This window comes from Macrotis lagotis, chromosome X (genome assembly GCF_037893015.1).
Source record: "Macrotis lagotis isolate mMagLag1 chromosome X, bilby.v1.9.chrom.fasta, whole genome shotgun sequence".
Classification (NCBI taxonomy): domain Eukaryota; kingdom Metazoa; phylum Chordata; class Mammalia; order Peramelemorphia; family Peramelidae; genus Macrotis; species Macrotis lagotis.
In genome coordinates this window covers 122,698,150-122,721,186 of record NC_133666.1, presented here as the reverse complement: position 1 = coordinate 122,721,186, position 23,037 = coordinate 122,698,150, and the positions used below count along the sequence as shown (strand labels likewise).

Sequence of the window (23,037 nt, the reverse complement as noted above, 5' to 3'; positions counted from 1 at the left end):
TATTACAGATAACTTCAAGCTTTAGAACATCCTTAGAATTGCAGGGTGGAAGAGGATTTAATTAAAAAATGTAAGAGCCATAGAAGAAGGCAAAACAGGCCTTCAACCCGGATCTCTTAACTCCTCTGTGATGGATGCCCTGCTTCCAAAGAATCTCTCTTCCAAAACTGCTCTAATCACTTCATTCATTTAGGAAGTTTCAGTGCCTTTATGGTCAGTGATTGCACATTGCCCATATCTTTAATCATAAATCATTTCACTTCAGTGCTTTAGTGTTTGCAAGTTGCTTTACAAATAGAGTTTCATATGATCCTCACAACAACACCGAAGGAGAGGTGCTTTTATTATCGAGTTTCATTATCAAGTAGATAAAGCACCGGCCCTGGAGTCAGGAGTACCTGGGTTCAAATCCGACCTCAGACACTTCATAATGACCTGGCTGTGTGGCCTTGGGCAAGCCACTTAACCCCATTGCCTTGCAAAAAAAAAACTAAAAAAAAAAGAAAAGAAAAGAAAGAAACTTGCGGGGGGGGGGGGGGTCAAATCCTGTGCCTGAGCCACTGCGCCACCTAGCGGCCCTGCTACAGAATGCGGGGAGCAAAGGAAAGCCCGCGAACTTCCGCGGAGTCGGAGGGAAGTTCTGCAAGTCGAGTGGCCAAGCTAGGCCCTGTTGCTATGGCAGCGGCCCCGCCCTGAGGGCCGCGGAGCTGCGAGGCGCTGATTGGTCGACAGGAAGCTCCCTTCCCGGACGTCCGGCGGCCGGCTATTGTGCGCGCCGCTGCCCGCCCGGCCGGCCGGCTGGCATCGCCCCGCGGCCGGCGCCTCTCCCTTCCCCTTCTCTCTCTCTCTCTCTCCCCCTCCCCCCGCGGAGCCCGGCGGGTCCGGGACTCCGCCCGGAGGCTGCGGGCGCCGGCGCCGGCCCGACATGTGGCTGTGGGAGGAGCAGGGCGGCCTGCTGGCCTCCTTCTCCTTCCTCTTCTTGCTGCTGATGCTCCTGAGCCGCAGCCCCTTCAACGCCTGCCTCTTCACCTTCAGCTTCTACCTGCTGCTGCGCCTCCTCAGCTTCGAGCAGGTGCCCAGCCTCCGGGCCCTGCAGGTGCTCAAGCCCCGCGGCCGCATCTCCGCCATCGCCCACCGCGGCGGCGGCCACGACGCCCCCGAGAACACGCTGGCAGCCATACGGGAGGTAGGCAACGGGCAGCCCCTGGCCCTCCGCCCCCCTGCCCCTCCGCCCCCTGCCCGTCCCCCTCCCCTGCCCCTCCGCCCCCTGCCCGTCCCCCCCTGCCCGTCCCCCTCCCCTGCCCCTCCGCCCCCCTGCCCGTCCCCCTCCCCTGCCCCTCCGCCCCCCCTGCCCGTCCCCCTCCCCTGCCCCTCCGCCCCCCTGCCCGTCCCCCTCCCCTGCCCCTCCGCCCCCTGCCCGTCCCCCCCTGCCCGTCCCCCTCCCCTGCCCCTCCGCCCCCCTGCCTGCCCCCCTCCCCTGCCCGTCTCCCTCCTCTGCCCCTCCGCCCCCCTGCCTGCCCCCCTCCCCTGCCCGTCTCCCTCCTCTGCCCCTGCCCGTCCCCCTCCCCTGCCCCCCCCCAGGGTCTCCCCTCACACCTGTGCAGCCCCGCAGAAATGAGTCTCCCCACGGGCCCTGGCAGAACTCGCGGAAGCTCGGATTCTTCCTCTGTCAGATGGGAAGGGGACTGAGGGGCATAAAGTAGCCCATGAAGGTCAAGTCTGCTGGCAAGTTTGGAAGTGTTATCAATTATGAAAGGCCGCTAAGTGGCCCAGTGGCAATGAATGCCGGACCGGGAGTCAGGAACTTCAGGTCACACATCCAGTTAACCTCATTTTCCCCCTTTTGCAAAATTGGGGCCGGGGGAGATGGTAGCCTCAGTTCCATAGGGTAGCTTTGAGCACGATGCTTGATTCTAGGTAACACTTTACAAATATTCCAGTGCCTTATCGATGTGAATTTTATCAAATCATTAAAGACAGCTGGGTGGTTAAGTGAATGAGCCTCAGTTACTTTCTAATTGCTTGACTCGGCACCAATGTCTTCATCTCTGGCTACTTTAGTTTTCCCATTTGTAAAAGGAGGGAGTGGGATAGGTGGAGGTGATAGCTCCAGTTCCAGCAGGTAACTGTGAGCATCCACTATGATTGTGTATAAGTTAGCACTGTTGAGCCACTAAGTGACGCAATGAATACAGACTGCTGGGCCTGCAATTAGGAAGACTCTAAATCCTGAGTCCTTGAGGCACTTAGTAGCTATGTGACCCTGAGCAAGTCATTTTACCCTCTTTGATTCAGTTTCCTCAGTTGTGAAATGAACTGAGGAAAGAAATGGCAAACCGCTACAGTATCTTTGCTAAGAAAATCCCAAATGAATACGGAACTTCAGAAAAGACTTGCAAGAACTGATGGTGAGAATGAAGTGAGCAGAACCAGAAGAACATTGTACATACTAGCAGCAACACTGAGTGGTGATCAACTATGAGTGACTAGTTTCATTTCAGCTGTACAGTAATCAGAGACAATTCTAAAAGGCTTGTGATGGAAAACATCATCCATATCCAGAGAAGGATTAAAATGCATATCAAAACTTACTGTCTTGAAGGCAGATAGGTAGTGCAGTGGATAGAGCATTGACCCTGGAGTCCAGAGGACCTGAGTTTATATATGACCTTAAATGTCTCTGTGACCTTGGGCAAATCACTTAACCCCATTGCCCTGCCAAAAAAAAAACTTAACTGTCTTTAATTTAAAAAAAGAAAAAGAAAACCCCAGATGGAGTCACAAAGAGTCATACAAGACCAAAACTTTAACAGTGCTATATAAATGTGAACTATTACTAACCTACTTCTGTCCTCTAGTCCAGGAGTCTTAACCTTTTTTGTGGGGGGTCGTGAATCCTTTTGGCAGTCTGTTTTAGAAGGGCGGGGTGTGAACAGTGTGGTATTTTAATGTTTGTTAAAGAATTTAACATCAAGGAATGCAAAGGAAACCAATTATATTGAAAAAATTATCAAAATATTAAAAAAAATTCAGGGACTCCAGGTTAAGAACCCCTATTCCAGACAAATAGGCAGCATAACCTCTGTGGTAGTTCGATTCCATAGCTTCCCTCTCCCTATGGTGAATTCCTATGACCCTTAAAATCCTAGTCTCATTATTATGAAGTTTCCTGATTTGACTCAAGATACTATAAGTGGAATGTATAGATAGGGCATCAGACTTTGGCATTCAGGTGATCTGGTGGAGTTAGTGGAGTATTATGTCCTTGGGCAAAAAAAAAATCACTTAAACATTCCAAGGACTCTGTTGTTTAATGTAGGGAGTTGGACTAGATAATGAATGACCTTTAATTCAAGGTTTGAAAACATTTTATAGATTTTATTTAATTTTATCTTCAAGACAACCCTGCTTTTTTTCCTGATTTTATACATGAGAGAACTGAGATAGAAAAAAAAGATTAGTATTGAGTATCCCAAGAACACACAGCTTGTGTGGCAGATTTTGAACTCAGGTCTTCCTGAATTGAAATTCATCTATTCTTAATGCCTGGCTATCTCTGTCCTGTTCAGTTTTCCTTGATTTGCATCACTCTGTCTCTTTTTCCTGCTACAAGGTATCTTTGTGATTTAAAGGACTTCACTCTGAGCCCAGCAAAAAAGAAGTCAAGAGACTACTAGGAAGAGCAGAAATACAAAAGTGAGAGGAAAACTTGAGCTTAGTAGTCATCAGCAGAATTGGAATTCTTATATTTTCCCTCCTTCCCCACCTCCCACTTTGAATATATGCTAATGATTTGTAGAAAGATTGAGTGTCTTTTCAACTTCCTGTAGCCTTTATGTGAATTCTTTCCACATCTAATGAAATAGGCAACATTTTCTACGTCAATCAGTGATCTTTGAACCATCAAAGAAAGTAATGGAGAGAAAAATGATAGGACTTAATTTTCATTGTTTTTTTGCTTTTTGGCAAGGCAGTGGGGGTTAAGTGACTTGCCTAAGGTCACACAACTAGTAATTATTAAGTGTCCTGAGGTCAAATTTGAACTCAGGTCCACCTGACTCCAGGACTAGTGCTCTATCCACTGTGCCACCTAGCTACCCCAACAATTTTCTTAAGGATAAATGTTATCAACAAGTTTCACCTTCCAAATATTTAACATAAACTGTCTAGAAGTGTATATAGGTCAATGCTAGGCATAGAGTAGATATTTGGTAAATATTTGTCAATTGATTTTTGTAGTACAGATGTTTATATTGTTTATAGTTGTGATTTCAATTTTCTAAGAGAGAAAATTGCTTTAATGTATGTTTCAGAAAAAAGAAGCCCAATATTCTTAATATTTTGTTGAAAGTAGTTTTTCAGGGGCCACTAGGTGGCACAGTGAATAAAGCACTGGCCCTGGAGTCAGGAGTACCTGCGTTCAAATCCTGCCTCAAACACTTAATAATTATTACCTAGTTGTGTGGCCTTAAGCAAGCCACTTAACCCCATTGCATTGCCTTGCAAAAACCTTTAAAAAAAAAAAGGAAAGAAAAAAAGAAATGTATGAGCAACTGCAACCTGAAAAGGACTAGATAACTCATTCAGGAGGACAAAGTAGTTGAATAAAATGTACAAAATAGATTTTTCAGAGATCTAAAAAATTCAAAAACTAATAAAACCAGAGTAAACCTTCAATTTCTTGAAATCACCATTCTAATTTTATTTATATTTTCATTGACTTACAATGGTAGTTTTTAACAATCTTTTTTTTTTTTGGCAAAGCTTTGAGTTTTACAGTTTTTCTCCCTTCCTCCCCCTTGCCCCTGACAGAAAGCAATCTAATATAGACATTACATTTATAACCAGGCTAAACATTAATTGAAATTGAATGTGTTGTGAGAAGAATCAGATTCAAATGGAAGAAAGAAAACATTAGATACAACAAAATTACATAATACATAAGACAATTTTTAAAAATTGAAGGTAATAAACTTTGGTCTTCATTTAAACTTCACAGTTTCTTCTCTGGGTATAGATGGAAAAACATCACAAGTCTTTTAAAATTGTCTTTTAACTGCTGAAATGAACAAGTCTGTCATGGTTGATGATAACGTCACGTTGTTTGTATAACGTTCTTCTGGTTCTACTCATTTCACTCAGTATCAGTTCATTTAACTCTCTCCAAGGCTTTTCTGAAATCTGATCCCTCATGATTTTTTATAGAACAATAGTGTCCCATCACATACATATATCACAATTCTTTTGGACATTCCCTCAATTTCCAATTCTTTGCTGCTACATAAAAGAGTTGCTATTTTTGTATATGTGGAATTTTTACCCCTTTTCATGATCTCTTCAAGATACAGACCCAAGAGTGGTATTGCTGGATCAAAGGATATGGCACATTTTTAATTGCTCTTTGGGCTTAATAGAATCGCCATTCTGATATCATTGTCTTTTAATTACTTTCCATTCAATTTAAATGAATAAATTAAATATTTAAATGAGATAGGGTCTCTTGCAATGAAAAATATCCTTCAGGAGCTACAACATGCACTTTACAACACAACAAAATAAGTAAATACAACAACCTTTAAGGAAGGAGAAAAGCACTGACAATAGGAGAATTAGACAAGACTTCCAATAGGATGTGGTACCATCCCAAAAGGGGGCTCTGAAGAATAAATGCAGTCCTCACAGAGAAGCTCCAAAGCAAAGATAGAGTGTTAGCATGTAGGGTATGTGCAGTGGGGTGATCAAAAAGAAATTTGGAAAGATAGGCCAGAATGAGATTTTGAAAGGTTTTAAATTTCAAATGGGGATATTTTAAAAGCAATAGCATTTTTTAAGCACGGAAAGAGCATGGGCAGACCTGTACTGCCTGGTGACACTTCACACTATATGTTAACTGCCATTGCCAAGCCTAGTAAAAAGCAACAAAGGTGTGTAGAATTAAGAATTTTTTTCATATATTTGAGGTAATAATGAGCTCCTAAATGATATTTTCCCTTCATTTGAAGATTGAGTGGTTTCTATATATATATAATACTGAACTAGTTTGTGCTGAGAAGGGCTTTTGAAAAGATTTTTTTTTTCCCATGAAGTCACAAAGTGAAGACAGGGTGTTATGACTGGAAAAGCATTGGATTTGAAATAAGACAGTTGGACTTCAAAGCAAAACTTTGTCACTTATTTTCTATTCAACCTCAGAGATAGTTACATAGTTTTTTCACTCCAAAATGAAGAGCTTGGACAAGATCTTTTTCAAGTTCTGAATCTTAAGTAGGCCATGAAAATAGAGCTACAATATAATTAATTGTAGCAAACATTTAAAAAATTTCAACATGTATATAAAACAGTATAACTTGAAAAGCAGTAGAAGTTCTTTAAAAATACCAAATACAAATAACAAACTTATTCATGAAATATGAATAGAATTTTTTTGGTGCTCATGTTTAACTGGGCTAAGGTGCAAGTAATTGTTCATTTCTACTGATCTGTAAATTCTTTTTTTTTTCTCAGCAAGGCAGTGGCATTAAGTGACTTGTCTAAGGTCACATAGCTAGGTAATTTTTAAGTGTCTGAGGTCAGATTTGGACTCAAGTCCTCCTTACTCCAGGGCCATTGTTCAATCCACTGCTTCACCTAGCTGCCCCTTTCTCAGTTCTTAATGTTGAAATTTAGTTTTTTCCTTTTTATTTTCTGCATTGTGGATAAATTAAGATGACCTTAATAAGGAAAAATGAATAAAAGTTAAATCGCACCTCATGTTTCTAAGGTAATAAGGACAACATCTGTTCAGTGATAGGAACAGAGCACTATGTACATAGGTGTTAACATTATACCTCTAGTTGAACTGATTGACACCAGGTGTTAAGTTAACTGAGTCAGAAAAAATCAACCAGTAATAAAAGTACCTTTTAGAGTTCCCAGTTAAAATAACGTCATCATTTATGCAAAATATTATTTATAAAGAGTGAAATATAATTGTGTTGGAGAAAAATGTCTAGGAAAATTTCAGTCATAAAGAAGCTTTTAAGAAATAAATACTAGAAGGGGGTGGAGCCAAGATGGTGACACTAAGGGATCTAGTCTTAGGAGCTCTCTGATAAAACTCATAAGCTAAGGACTCTAACTAAACTTTCAAGAGACAGAACCCACAGAGGGACCCAGTGAGGCAGTGCTCCTACTCAAGGTAACCTGGAAAAGAGCAGAAAGGCTCTGCTCCCCAGGGTCGGAGGGGCGGCCTGCCAGAGGGGTGGCCCTAGCGAAAGAACTTCAGCCTCCCTGAGGCAGCCCCAAGGCGCTGGGAGCCAGGGCTCACAGCAGCAGGGGAGTCTCCTGAGCTGCACCCCGAGCACAAAGTCGGGGAACAGCTGGGGGACCTCTGCCAGAGCAGGTGGAGCCCAGCCCTCAGAGCACACAGCAAGCAGCATGGTCTTTCCCCAGCCCTGATCCAGGAAACAGAAGCAGGCTGAGCTGGTAAGCAGGAGCCTCCAGAGCATGAGCCCATTGAGCTGAGGGAGGGGAGTGAAGAGAGAGAGACTGCAGAGCTCTGCCCTCTGCCTCTGGAACAGGACTCTGGGGCTCTGACCCCATTCAGATCCTGATCCTACTCTAGGCCCCCCCATAGAACAGCAAGCCCCCCCCACCTCAGCCCCGAGGCAGAGGGGGAGGCACATATGGTTATTCACAGACCAGGAGGAAGGACAGAGCCTCACACACTGAGACCCTTGTGGGAGTGCCCCAAAAGCTCAGGAAGCACCCCAAAAAACAGGCTTAGGCTGGGAAAATGAGCAAGCAGAGAAACAAAAGGAAGACTATTACAAAATATTTTGCAAATGAGCCCAAGAAGGATCAAAATACTCAGTCTGAAGATGAGGAAGCACAAGGTCCTGCATCTAAAGACTACAAGATAAACAGAAATTGGGCTCAGGCTCTGACAGAGCTCAAAAAAGACTTTGAAAATCAAATGAGGGAGTTGGAAGAAAAACTGGGAAAAGAAAGGAGAGAGATGCAGGAAAAACATGAAAATGAAGTCAGCAGCTTAGTCAAGGAAATCCAAAAAAACGCTGAAGAAAATAGCATGCTAAAAACCAGCTTAGGTCAAATGGATAAAACAGTTCAAAAAGTGATTGAGGAGAAGAATGCTTTAAAAAACAAAATTGGCCAGATGGAAAAAGAGATAAGAAAACTCTGAGGAGAACAAATGCTTCAGACAAAGAATAGAATTCAGGGAGATTGATGAATTTACCAGAAATCAGGAATCAATACTTCAAAACCAAAAAAAAATGAAAAATTAGAAGAAAATGTGAAATATCTCATTGAGAAAACAACTGATATGGAAAACAGACTTAGGAAAGATAATTTAAAAATTATTGGAATACCTGAAGGTCATGATCAGGAAAAGAGCCTTGACATCATTTTCAAAGAATTACTACAGGAAAATTGCCCTGATATTCTAGAAGCAGAGGGCAAAATAGAAATGGAGAGAATCCACCTAGAAAGAGATCCCAAAAAACCAACCTCCAGGAATATTATAGCCAAGTTCCAGAACTCCCAAGTCAAAGAGAAAATATTACAAGCAGCCAGAAGGACACAGTTCAAATATCATGGAGCAGCAGTCAGGATCACACAGGACTTAGCAGCAACTACATTGGAAGCTTGTAGGGCTTGGAATACAATATACCGGAAGGCAAAAGAGCTTAGAATGCAGCCAAGAATGAACTACCCAGCAAGGCTGAATATCCTCTTCCAGGGAAAGATGGACTTTCAATGAACCAGGGGAATTTCAAAAGTTCCTTTTGGAATAGCCAGAGCTGAACAGAAGGTTTGATCTTCAGATACAGGACTCAGGTGAAGCATGGAGATTGGAGGAGAGGGGGGAAATTTGAGGGACTTAATGAGGATGAACTGCATGTATAGAAAAATGACACTGATAATATTCATATGAACCATCTCAGTTAATAGAGCAGGTAGAGGGAGCTTTTATAGTTGAAGCACAGGAGAAAGCTGAATTCGAAGATAAAATATGGTGTAAAAATAGAGTCAATAGAAAAAAAGGGAAATGGAATGGAAGAAAGAAAAAGGAGAGGGGGATTAGTCCAAGATATTTCACATAATAAGATTTTTTTCATTACAATGAGCTATTGCAATGATATGGAAGAGGGGAGGCAAGGGGGAATGAGGGAACCTTTGCTCTCATCAGAGATGGCTAGGAGAGGAAACAGCAAATATACTCAATGGGGTATAGACAACTGGAGTAAGAAGGAGGGGGGAGCAGGGGGAAGGGGTGGGGATGTGAATAAAGGAGGAGAGGATGGACCATGGTGGGGAGACTGGTCAGATATAACACATTTTCTTTTTTTACTTCTTACAAGGGGCTGGGATTGGAAGGCCTGTCCAGGATCATAGGGCCAGGTGGATGCTGGGCCTAAGGAGTGGTATGGGGGCTCAGGGCTTCTTGGCCCCAGGACCAGGGATCTGTCTGCTGTACCACTCAGCGACCCTACAGCAGAGTCAGAGTGAAAGGAGAGAGAAAATATAGTACATGGTAGTGGGGAAATAAGAAAGGAGGGAGTTGCAATCAACAATGGCAACGTTGGAAAAATATGGAAGTAACTTTTGTGATGGACTTATCATAAAGAATGTGATCCACCCGTGACAGAGTTGGTGTTGGAACAAAGACTGAAGCACATTTTTTGTTATTATTATTTGGGGGAGGGTGCAGGGCAAGTGGGTCTGGGTGGCCTGCCTGGGGTCACATAGCAGGGTGATCTTTGGGTGTCTGGGGCCAGATTTGGACCCGGGTGCTCCTTGCTCAAGGGCCAATGCTCTGTCTGCCACCCAGCCACCCCTACTATTATTACTATTTTATTTTATTTTGGGTCTTTTTTTTTCCTTTTCTTCTTTTTGGTTTTTGCAGGGCAGTGGGGATAGGGTGGCTTGCATGTCACATGGCTGGGTGATTGTTGGGTCAACGGGGCTGGATGTGGGCTCGGGTGCTCGTGGCTCCAGGGCTGGTGCTTTGTCCATTGCGCCACCTGGCCATACCTACAATTATTACTATTATTTTTTTAATTTTAATTTTTTTTCTCTCCCCTTTACTTTTTTCACCCAAGCAAGTCTATCTATATTCATGGGGGGAGGGGTATTTTGTTTACTTGTAAACAAGAATATTTTATTAATGTTAAAAAAATTTTGTACAAAATGAGAATAAAAATAAATTTAAAAGAAAGAAAGAAATACTAGACTGACAGATTGCTTTCTGTGGGGGGGGGAGTAAGATTGGGGGAAAATTGTAAAATTCAAATAAAATCTTTAATAATAAAAAAGAAATACTAAGTTAGTATGGAAATCATAAGAAACAGGCATTCTGATGACCCAGAGGAGTAAGGCCTATGATAAATTATAATGTAGCCTTCTCAAGACAATTAGCTATTTTTTTTTTTTTGCTTTACAACCTTTAGCTAAACTATTGGCTATAAATAAATTAAAAACTATTAAATAAGCTATATTCAGTATAACTAACAAACAAAATTAAAGACTGTCACCTAGAAACATCTGGGTGTTGAAGGTAATGAGGTAAACAAAAGAAAATTGGCTCATCCTGGATGTGCAGATGGAATGAGCTGGCTAATTGTCAACCTTGGGGATTAAGCAGAGTTACTACATTAAACAAAAAGGATATATAAACAGAACTGATATATAAACATTTGTGAGTCATTAATGACAAGCATAATTGCCAGCCATTTTAAAAACATAATCTGAGAAAATTCAAGTCCTGTATGTCACTTTTCTATTTTCCTACCTTTTCAGTAACTACTCCAATCCATATTTCCTGCTTTTAATAAATTCACATTGACTAAGATTCCCCATTTCTTCATTTTTTCTTTCATTCTGTGTGATAATTAATCTTTTAAAATTATATCTAAACATTAGGACTTATTAGACATGATCTCAGAGTAGGTTAATTTTCATTGTGAAGACTGTTCTTTTAAAAACAGGAAGTTTTTGTTTGTCTTGTTTTAGCAGTAAAGTTGACTAATAAAACTTTGAAGTGAATCTAGATCTTCTCTATCTACAGAATATGCTACAACACTGAGGAGCCTGGTTTAATTTAAATGAATAAAATGTTCTTTAAACTTGATAAAGAGTTGTCCTCGAATCAGTTATACTGTAGGCTAAAATTTAGTATCTAGTTTTGATCTTTAGTAAACTAAAAGTTCTTGGTTTAATTCAACCCACAACTCCTTCCTTCTCCTGAGACGGTTTGGAAACAATTATACTCATCCCACAGGAATTGGCCTTCTATGGTAATCTTTATATGTATTACATTTATATGTAATATATTATCTCCTTACCTTGACTAGTACATATTATCATCACCAAAATTCGAGGTTCTTTGTTATTCTAAATGGGACTATAAAAGATAGATTTTATAGTTTATAAGAGCTGAATGAATCAATTTTCTTAAAATTTGGTTAGTCACAATTTTATGGCATTTGGACTGTTCTGGGGAAGAGCTTCTGAGAATTCCTGCCTCTATGCCACCATCTTGTCTGTTCCTCTCTTTTGTATCTCTTTAAGTTTTATCCATTACTAGCAAAGTAACAATTCATCTAATGTTTCAATTTTCAAATCCCTCTCCTTTCCCCAATTTTATACTGTAATCTCTGGTCCTTAATACAGAGTATAAGGTATAAGAAAGGTTGGTCTTTTTTGATGCCAGCTAAGAAGTTAGAACATTTTGCACAACTGGCTAGCAAGAAATTTGACTTTTAAATAGTTTTTTTTCAAGCACTGAATATAATCTTTTATTTAGATCCTTCAGAATCTCAAAGGTATGAGGTACAATTGCCCATTAAATTATATTCTTCATCTTTCATTTGGCTTCAAGATTGAATTGGGAAGTACTGTGCTGGTATTTAATCATAATGTAATATGACTAACTCACTACTTATGGTTGAAAAGAGGATTGTTTTATTATGAAATTTACTTGAGTATTATGACAAGCTTTCTAAGTGTTGGAATTAGGAGAGACCTGGCTATAAATCCCAGTCAATACTATTTTAAAACAAGTAGCATGGTAACTGTAGATGGTGATATCATGTGCAATCTTTATCTTTGACCCTCAGTTTTGTCATCTGTAAAATTAGGATAATAATACTTAATACACTGCCTACTAGCTCACCAGAATTGTTTTGAGGAAAACTGTGAAATTAAAGTACTATATTACTAATTTATTATCACTGCCTCTTGGGGTCACTCATTTGCTTTTGGATGGATCTAATTATTAGGGAATTTGTCCATACAAAAAGCTTAAACAGCCATTTATCTAGCTTCCAGTTATTTTCCAAAGTTCTAAAGATCAAAACAGAAAAGACCTAATAACACTTCTAAAGGACATGTTTTCAAATACTTTTAAAGAGAACCATCATATCTATCTCTAAGTTTTCTTTTCTAGGCTAAATAGCCTTATAAGGGAGTTTCTACAGCAAGGTTATGACATCAGATCCCTTCACCTGGTTACCTCCTTGGATTCAACCCTCCAGCTTGTCAAACTCTTCCTAAAATATAGTGCCAAAAAATGAAGCGAGTACTGCCTGCACCAGTTTTTGGACCAAAGCCTCGATCCTGTTCCAGGCTGGCTCTATATTTTGTGACCTGAATTGGCCTTCCTTCTTTCCATTCTTACCTCTCTCTGACAGAGAAAAATAGATAGGGGACTGCTGGTTAATCTGATCAATATTTTAGAATGGACTAGGTTCCATGACAAAGGTGTCCCCTGAATTCCTTCCCTATCAAATACCTATTTTTGTGTGGGCCTGGGGCCCTGTTAGCCTGGTTTAGTGAGCAGACTGAAAAATAACAACTGTGGCCATTTGACATTAATATTGTTATTTTTTTTGTTGTTGTTGTTAAGGCAGCTAAGAATGGAGCCACAGGTGTGGAGCTGGACATTGAATTTACTGCAGATGGCATTCCTGTCCTGATGCATGATGACACTGTAGACAGGACTACTGACGGAACAGGCCGGTTGAGTGACTTAACATTTGCTGAAGTTAGGATGCTTAATCCAGCAGCAAACCACAGATTCAAGTAAGTCTGATTTTACCTTTAAGCTGTCTTTTTAATTGGCTTGGAGATTGATGGAAGATAACCTATCAGATAACTGTCAAAATCTGGAAGTGACCTTAAAAGTCTCCCTGGTAAATGTACCCTACTGCTTTGTAGCATGTTAACAATGATAGAAGTAGGGCACTCATTTATAAGTTTATCTGCTCCCTGTCATTTATGTCAAATGATTGCAACAGTTCCTTTAAACTTTTTATATTTGTTTCCCAACATGTTAATAATTTTATTTATTAACTCCTATATTTAAAGTAATTTATTTTTAAAACTTAGATTATCAATAATTTTCAGGCTAAAAATTGCATCTAAGGCATTTCTATAGATCAGATCAGTGCCAAATATATTAGTATTGCAGCAACATATTGTTTTTATATATGCTCTTAGTTATTTTTTCCCGATGCATAAATTTTTTAACATTTAAATTTATTGCTAGTGTTTAGTATCAATTGTAAGATCCCAAGATTATCTTTTATTTGACTTGCAGTAAGCCAGCAAGTTTTATTTTTAGTTTGTGGAATTCTTTTTACCTCCTTGGTAATTACTTTACATTGTTCCCAAATTAACATCATTATATTCCTATTTTCTCATTCTCCAAATAATAAAATATAATTAAAATATTTTTAAAGTATCCATTCTTCTTGACTTACTGTCATTGACAAATTTATAAAGCATCTTTCATCAATAATTTAATCACATGCAGCTAGGTGGTGCAGTGAATAGAGCACTGGCCTTGGAGTCAGGAGGACAGAAGTTCAAATTCAATCTCAGACACTTGACTCTTACTATCTGTGTGATCTTGGGCATGTCACTTAACCCTGACTGCCTCACATCTAGGGTCACCCCCAGTCATCCAGATTCATATCTGGCCACTAAACCCAGATGGCTCTGTAGCATAAAGTAAGTCTGGTGACTTAACACAGCTTCTCCCCCTCACTCAAATCTAACTCATGTGCTTATCATGGCATCACCTTCCTGATGTTGTGGTCTCCTTCGAAAATGAAGGATAAGCATTAATCATTCATGTTAAAATTCATGAAAGTATTAAATAGGCCTAATGTCTCGAGCCAAGTATTGCCATGTTGTTTTTTTATCTTTGCACAGGAATACCCTAAATATGTTTTCCTAGCATACATAGAGCCCATTAATCCAGTTGTAGATATTTATTGAAGGCACAAAAAAAGAATTTAAATAAGAATAGAAAGTACAATTCTTAATTTTTTTTTATTTTTTATTTTTTGCAAGGCAATGGGGTTAAGTGGCTTGCCCAAGGCCACACAGCTAGGTAATTATTAAGTGTCTGAGGCTAGATTTTAACTCAGGTACTCTTGACTCCAGGGCTGGTGCTCTATCTACTGTGCCACCTAGCCACCCCTATTAATATTTTTTTAGGGTTTTTAAGAAAGCACAATTCTTAAACTGGTTACTTGTGTTCACTATTCTGACCACTAACTACTCACTGTAGTCAGATTATTTTATTGCTTTGTTATGAATGTGAAATGGGCTAGGGAACCTCTTAGAGGTGAGGTGTTATTTTGTTTTGATCTTTTTTTAATATATTTACAGAATTGAGTTTTTCACCCTCTTGAGTAAGGGAGGATTAAGATAGTGATTGACCTTCATTTTCATTATTAGTCTTAACTCTGAAAGTATTGTTGACCTTTCTGCACTGAAATCTTACATATCATGGTGTAACAGTGGGTTTTTGTTCCTCAGTGCTATGATTATAGAATATATAGTCTGACAGATCTTATCTATAGCCCAAAAGACTTTAGTGAGAAGACCTTAGGTGTTTAATCTGATGAAAACTAATTTTCAAGTTGATTCTAGAGATGCTTATGAATTCACTGCATAGATACCCCAGTAATTGGCTCTGTTAAATACCAAGGGTTGCAAATGTATATTTGATAGACTACTACTACCCTTGTAATAAAATAATAAATTCTTAAAAAATCGATATGTAGAAGTTATTCTTAAATGGTTGAAAGCTACAACTTTTAAAAGTGATTTATCTCCTGCTTATTGGGACATTCGGTCAGAAGCCACAGTTGTGTGGTTTGTAGCCTTAGATTTCTTTGAAAATAACATATACTTCCTTAGTTTGTAGATTACCAAGCACAGATTTACAAAACTAAAGTATGTTACACAAATTTTAACTTAGTGATACTTTTGTTTATGATATTCTGTAGTTGCAATTTCATTCATTTTGCTTAAAAATTCTCTTTAATTGTACATGGTTGAGCAGAATAAGGGTTGGTGCTGTTTCCTTGTACTACAAGCTTATCTTGCAAGAGAGAGGAGAGATCTGTTTAACTGAACTTTTGTCTTTCTCTTCTTTTCCTGTGATCTTCTCCCTTATTTTCCTTCCATTTTATAGGTATAATTTCCCTGGTGAAAAGATACCTACTCTGAAGGAAGCCATTATGGAATGTCTAGCTCATAACCTCACAATCTACTTTGATGTCAAGAGCCATGCAGCTATGGTACAGTTTTATGCCATGGACCTTCACTTTTAAAAAAAAATCTATTTTAGCCACCAGTGATTTTCAAATTAATTACTATAAATATGATTTTGTATTAACTGTATTTCTTTAATATAGGTATATCCTGCTTAAAGAAATCTCATCATAAAGAAACATAAATTCATAGGTTAATAAATTTAGTAAATGCATTATTTGATAGTTCTTAATTACCTCCCAGTGGAAAAATCCAAATATTCTAGCATATTTTGAAACCCAGGAGAAAAGGTCTGTTTTTACCAGCAAAAACATACAAAAGATTACTGATTTATATCTCTTAAAATGATCATTTTATCTAGGGACTGGACCTAGTTAAGTAAATATAAACTAGAAAAATTTGTTCAAATAAATCACTTTAAAACTAAGAACTGTAAGCTTCTGGTGCCCTGTGTGTAAGCATTTGCTTTTGGCTGACAAAATTTAAACAGGTATAATTGATATGGTATATTCTTGTTGCTTTTTAAAAGTTTTGTTACACTCTTTAAGTTTTATATCCTAGAATCAAATATTTTACCCATGAAAACATAGGCACATTGTAATGAAAATCATTGAGAACACATGCCTTCAATTTATAGACAACATTTCAAGAATATATCTATTTTGTAAAATAAGGTATATCCATAAAGTGGGATGCAGGGATGGTTGTTTTGTTTCCTCCCCTTTTGAACAAAACAAGAGGTACTATACAAACGCAGAGGCAAGCCCTCGTTCCATTCCCATGTACTGTGGAAAAGAGCAGTCGATTCTGTGAAGGATGCAAATGGAAACAGGATCTTTATGAGTTCCTAGTTTGATGGAAGAAGAGAGGTTCGGCTACTCATTCAGGATCCCCTTGAGTCTCTTCCCTTTTCTTCCTTCATCCTCCAATATTCAGAGCTATAATGGGATACCTCTATTTCCAGTAACAGTAAATTAGAATAGAAACATTTAGTGATAACATTGAAAAGTTCTTGATGATATAGTTCATAAAACATTTTTGTAGTAGTTTTAAAAAAAAGGTATATATGTACCAAAGTGTTTCAAGTCTGATTTATGTACCAAGGACAGTGCCTGGTTGTATTTGTGACTTGGACATACATAAAAATTGAGCTATCAAAGGAAAATAAAACAGCATTCAGAATTTAAACTCATCAAGGGATTAAAAAAATTTTATCTATTAAATGTAGTTTTCATTCACTGGTGAAAGAAGAGATGTGGCTCATTTCTAAATCATTTATGTGAAACACAGTTATCATTCACATTTATATTTTGAATGTTCCAAGACTGATATTCTGGAAATATCCACTATTTCAAATAAAATAATAAAGCCATATAGTATCTATATGAAAAGTTTGAGAAGGACTTCCCTTCTCATCTCATTCATCTCTAATTTTCTTGGTGTTAGAGATAGATGAAATCACTTCTTACAGGAAATTAGAACTAGAATGGATCTTCTTTGGAGATTATCAAGTCTCATTTTGCAGATGAAGAGAAGAGGCTCAGAGAGAGAAGGTGATTTCCTCAAGGTCACAGAGAAGAATTGAGAGCCTGATTCTCAGTATTCTTTATGCTGTGCCATCCATGCCTTCTTTCTCATACTTGGACTCCTGACTGAGAACTCCCTATTCTCTGATCTCCCTATTTTCCTATCTGATAGCTCTTCTAGAATTTTGGAAAGGTTTAGAAAATATTTTAGCTTAAAGGAACTTTCCTAAAGGCTAAAAAACAGGATATGGGGGAAGGAATTTCAAACCTTACCTTCTAAGATCATCCCACTATACAATGAAAAGGTGAGACTACCAACAAAGAAGTAGAAAACAAAGTAACAATGCCACAGCTTCTACCCTTTGTGATGTGAGTTTTAATATTTGAGATTTTACTGTATTTCTTTCAGCATCTTATTCTGGTGCCTTTTCTCCCACCCCCATGTAATAACCTCTCTGAATTTATTTGGCATTGCCATAGATAGAACATGATTAATAAATTCTTGTTGACTGATATATTTTTAAATGGCTTTGTACATATTACTCTCTCATTTTCTTCTCTGTAGGCTGCTGTTGCTCTAAAGCATATGTATCTGGAATTTCCTAAGTTATACAACAGCAGTATTGTCTGCTCTTTCATGCCAGAAGTTATCTATAAGGTGAAATATAATTTTTTTTTACATCTGTGATGACAATATTGATGTGTCAATATAGGTACCAAGTTGAAATGAAGTAGTAGCATTTGATAATCTTTATATATCTTTTCACCAGCTCTTTTGCCTCTTTTGTGATAAATAGTACTATTTTTCCTAAAATGAATTAAGGGCTTGGTCTTTGATTATGGAATGGGGCATCACTAACCAAGATCTATATGAAGATTAACGTTCACATTTTTAGTATTAAACTTTTCCCAGATGAATCAACCAATCAGACAATAAGGATTCATTAAACTCTTACATGTGTCAATTACTTTGCTAGATGATGTTAAAAGTCAGGATTATTTAAGTTGCTATAATCCAATCAAGAAAGTTGGGTCCTAACAGGTCAAACAGCAAGGACATACATGTTTACAGAAAATAAATATAAAAATTATAAATGCATATGAAAAGTTTCATTCTGCAAAGCAAACTTTGTTATGTAAGAAAGATTATGTGAGATAGATATAAGAAGTAAGTACATTTCAGAGACAACCAGTACATAGGCCTGGAGATTGGAGATGGTGAATCTCTTGTAAGGAACAGTAGGACACTTTGGCTAGATCAGATTGCAGAGTGCAGGAAGGGAATAATATCCATTGAGCTAGTTTTTGAAAATCTCTTAAAGGTAAATACATGTTTTATATTTGGCCATGGAATTTATTAAGTATAAGATTGAAAGGTTAGAGCTGTGCTAAAGGAAAATCACTTTGTAACAGAATGGAGAAAAGACTGAAATGGGTAGAGACTTTGTAAGGTACCAATTTGGAGATTATTTCCATAATGTAGTTGAGAAGTGGTGAGGGCCTGAATTAAGGTAGTAACTGTGTGAGATCAAACAAATTAAATGGGTAAAATGTTATGGGCATAGAAACATGGTTTGTCAACTGGAATAGAAATATATGGTGAAGGTGGAGAATGAGAAAGGAAGATTATGAGATTATGAATCTGGGAGACTGGAAGAATGGTGGTGCCTTTGGTAGAAATAAGTAAGTTTAGAAGAAGAGTGGGAGGGGCAGCTAGGTGGCACAGTGGATAAAGCACCGGCCCTGGAGTCAGGAGTACCTGGGTTCAAATCCGGGCTCAGACACTAAAATAATTACCTAGCTGTGTGACCTTGGGCAAGCCACTTAACCCCGTTTACCTTGCAAAAAACTAAAAAAAAAAAAAGAAGAGTGGGTCTGGAGAGAAGGAAAATTGAATTCTGCCTTGGATGTGTTGAATTTAAGATGTTTCCAAGACTAGCAGTTTGAAATGTCATTAGGTGAAGGGGGGGGACTGAAACTCAGGATATAGGCTGAATATATATTGACCCCGAGAGTCAAATGCAGAGAGAGATGATAATTCCATGGTTGAGTTGATGAAGAAAGCAAGAGAGTATGTAGAAAGAGAAAAGAGCCTAGGATGGAGGCTGAAGAATATTTGCAGAACCCATTGTAAGAGGGAATGATATGAATGATAAGCCAGCAAAGCAGGTATAGAAAATTGTTCATAAAGACAGAAGATCCAGAAGAGATTAATGCCATAACTCAAAGAGGAGAAAATTGTCTAGCAGGAAAGAATGGTCAATAATACCAGGTTCGGTAGATTGGGAGTTGGGGGGGGGGGTCTTAAGTGCCTACCGTCTATGCCAGGCACTGTGCTAATCATCTCATTTGATCATAGGTTGAGATAGATGAGGATTAAAAACAAACCAATGGATTTGGCAAGAGATTGCTAATAATTTTGAGAAAAGTTTCAGTTGTCTTATGAAGTTGGAAATCAACCTACAAAGATTTGAAGAGAATGGTTGAGCAGAAATCTGCTGAAGATAAGAGCAATAGGTTCTAGGACACATTGCAGAGAGATAGGGAATCAATTAGGAGTCTGGCCAGAATCTACCTTAATATACATTTTAACATTTTAATCCTCATATTATTAAAATAGTGAAACTACCTTATAGTCATTTTAAATTTTTTTCTAAAAAAGGATTCTTTATGAGAAGCTAGTATCATTTCATGCAATATACTGAAAAGTTTTCAGCCCAAAGAAAGGGATTCCCAAGCTCATCTATCCAACCAGAAGTTTCAAACCCACAGCAGGTATGCTTGTGACCTCCAATATTGCTGAGTGCAACCCGAATCAGATTAAGATATATTTGGGAAATATTTAACAAGATAAATAAGAATATAATTGAACATAGGTAATAATTTCAGTTTAAAACTAATTCAAGATGAGGCCTATAGAGATCCTATGTACAGTTTAGTGGCACCCATTTCTTTTCTTTCTCTTTACATTTATTTTAACCCCAACTACATACAAAACCAAATCCTCAACATTTACTTCCAAAATTTTGAGTTCCAAATTCTTTCCCTTCCTCCTGTCCCACTCCTTGCGTTGAACAAGCCAGTTACTTGCTTTAGGTTTCATACATGACAACAATAGTCATATTGTAAAAAAAGTAAACATAACCCCCATACACACACACACAAACACAGAAAGAAACCTCAGGGAAAATGAAATAGGAAAAAATAAAACAGTGTGCTTCATTCAGTCCGTATTCAGACACCATCAGCTTTTTCTTTGGGTGGATAGCTTTCTTTATCATAAGTAATGGCACCCATTTCTGTTTGAATTTGATAGTTCTGTTTATCACCATCAGCCCCCTCTCATTTTACATCAAGGAAACTTGAGTTCTGTACACAACTAACAATTTTTGATTTACTTAGTAGGTAAGTTGGTAGGAAGATCAAGAAGGAGTGGTAGTAGGATATCAACCAGAGAAGTGCAGCCTTCCACTGCAGAGGCTTATTGAATTCTTGGGAATGTTTTAATCAAAAAATATTAATCCATCTTTCACATTGCATTATCTGTTGTGTTGAGTACATTCACCAAATCTAAAGTTAGTAATTTAAAACTTTTTCCTTTGTGACTTCACTCATTATTCTATAAAATTTTCTTTCAGATGAGGCAGGCAGACCGTAATGTTGTGACAGCTTTAACCCATAGACCTTGGAGCCTTAGCTATTTTGGAGATGGGAAACGACGCTATGATTCTCTCTGGAAGCATTTTTTACATATGCTGCTGGATGTTCTCCTAGATTGGAGTTTGCATAATATCTTATGGTACCTTTGTGGAATTTCAGCTTTCCTTATGCAGAAGGATTTTGTATCTACGTAAGTTGGAAAAAAAAATTTATCATTTCCCATTACTCTGCTTTGGTGCCTTTTTATTTAATTATTTTTGTAAGGCAATGGGGTGTTAAGTGCCTTGCCCAAGGTCTGAGGCCAGATTTGAACTCAGGTCCTCCTGACTCCAGAGCCAGTGCTCTATCCACTGTGCCACCTAACTGCCTCTGCTTTGATGCTTTTATGAAATAAGAAAGATTTTTCTCATGTTTCATCAACCTTGTTTTAAAAGAATGGCTCATTTGTTTTAAAAAACTGGGGAGAAGTGAAGAGATTGAAGTTGTGAGGTGTAGTGGCATCCTTCCTTTGTATCCTTCCTTCTACAATCTTCCTCCAGGGAATCTCTGTTCTTTTACCTCTCTGAACTACCTTTACACAAATATGAAATTATATATTTCTATTGATTACATGTTCAGCAGTCTTATTGCACTTAACAGATTATAACTCTTCCCTTTGTAGTTATAGCCTGTTTTATCTTTATTTTATATTCCCAAGCATTTCTCTGTACCTTGTTTATTGTAGGTAATCCTTGTAGCTGTTCTACAGGTAACTAGCTAATATCCTTATAAGCTGACTCTGTGTTTCTCTCTATCCCTTTCTCCCAGGGCCTATTTGAAGAGGTGGTCAGCTAAAGGGATTCATGTTGTTGCTTGGACTGTGAATACTTACGACGAGAAAAGATTCTACGAAAGCCATCTAAACTCCAACTATATTACTGACAGCATGTTAGAAGACTGTGACCCTCATTTCTAGACCACTACCCTTTTGCACAGGGACTCCGATTTCAGGAACCTCAACTATCCTTAATCAGGGAAATCTAAATACCTGGAAGTAGCCCTGAATTCTCAAGGATCAGATGGTTCACAGAAGTATTAGCCAGAAATTGCATTTTAATTTGAATCAGAGTAGAATGATGTGGTTGGCACCAAACTCCATAGTGTGCTTGAGTTTGTCATGGCTGATCTTGGGGAACTGGGTTTGTGAGGAGGTTTGCCATTGCTTGCCCCTAATCCAGCTGAGTTATCTACAGATTCAGCAGTGATAAGCACAGATTCATGTAATTTGTACGTATAAAAAAAAATTACTGCAAATGTATGCAAAATGCATGTTGACTCAGACTAGACTTTTCTTACTTTTCACAACTTAACGTATTCTTCCATTATTTGTATTTGGCCATGTTGAACAATGTATTATGGAAGTCAGATTTGGAAACCATACTAATAAAATTGTTAAAACATTTATTAAACATACAACAACCTAAGTAATAAACAATTTGAGGAAGATACTGGATGTAATATAATAAACAGAGTTTACTTTTTCATGGTAATATAAGGCGGTCCCAATTGATTGTTAGCATTTATAGCAGAATAGGTAGATTGATACAGTTAGATGGAACTGTACTACCCAGTGACTAAAGCAAATGACAATCTTTTATACCTCATGAATTCCTAACATCTGGCTTCCATTACTACTACAAGTGAATTAAATTTTATAATATCTCTAGGAATTCTTCATAATATTTCTTTTGACCCTCCCACTAAGTTTTCTCCTGAAAAAAAAAGAAATGAGCCATTCTTATGGATGAAAATTGTTATTTTCCAAAGCTTTATTCTGTGCTGGATACTATAAAACTAGAACTAAATATAACTTCTTTTGCCAGTCCAATTGACCTGCTGCCTATTGTCTTGCACCTAAATCATTTCAGATTTTTCTCTTTGACTTCAATCAGTAAATCTGGCAGTCCAGCTCTTAGACATTAACTCTAACACTCAAAGTTGAGAACACTTTTGAGAATCAAAGGCCTATTAAAAAAGTATCTGAGGACCACTTCAGTATATCAGGGATTTCATTAGTGGGGTACTCTCCAGTGATGCAGATCATAAACTTTACTAGATCGTTTTCATAAGTGCCTTTGTCCAAAAATATTTGTGATTGACTTAAGCAAATTGGTCTTTGGGCATTAGATAAACCACCTCCCCCCCCCCTTTTTAACTAGAGTAGTTTGCCATTTCCTTCTCTAGCTCATTTTACAGAAGTGACCTACCCAGCTCACACATTAAGGTTCTGAGGTTGGATTTG

The 23,037-nt window shown here is 38.3% G+C and overlaps 1 protein-coding gene across 1 annotated transcript; it reads left to right on the top strand.

Moving 5' to 3' along the window:
* Positions 1–844: 844 nt before the first annotated feature.
* GDE1 (glycerophosphodiester phosphodiesterase 1) lies at positions 845–22,513 on the top strand. The gene is made up of 6 exons (XM_074200354.1): positions 845–1,186; positions 12,908–13,083; positions 15,491–15,596; positions 17,662–17,754; positions 20,735–20,946; positions 21,564–22,513. Exons 1-6 carry the CDS (start codon positions 926–928, stop codon positions 21,709–21,711), a joined length of 996 nt encoding a protein of 331 aa, XP_074056455.1. The 5' UTR covers positions 845–925; the 3' UTR covers positions 21,712–22,513.
* Positions 22,514–23,037: the final 524 nt, after the last annotated feature.

Coding starts and splice junctions, on each gene's coding strand:
- GDE1 (XM_074200354.1), top strand. CDS start 926: ATGTGGCTGTGGGAGGAGCAGGGCGGCCTGCTGGCCTCCTTCTCCTTC. Junction 15,597..17,661: donor TCAAGAGCCATGCAGCTATG/GTACAGTTTTAT, acceptor TCTTCTCTGTAG/GCTGCTGTTGCTCTAAAGCA. Junction 17,755..20,734: donor TGCCAGAAGTTATCTATAAG/GTGAAATATAAT, acceptor ATTTTCTTTCAG/ATGAGGCAGGCAGACCGTAA.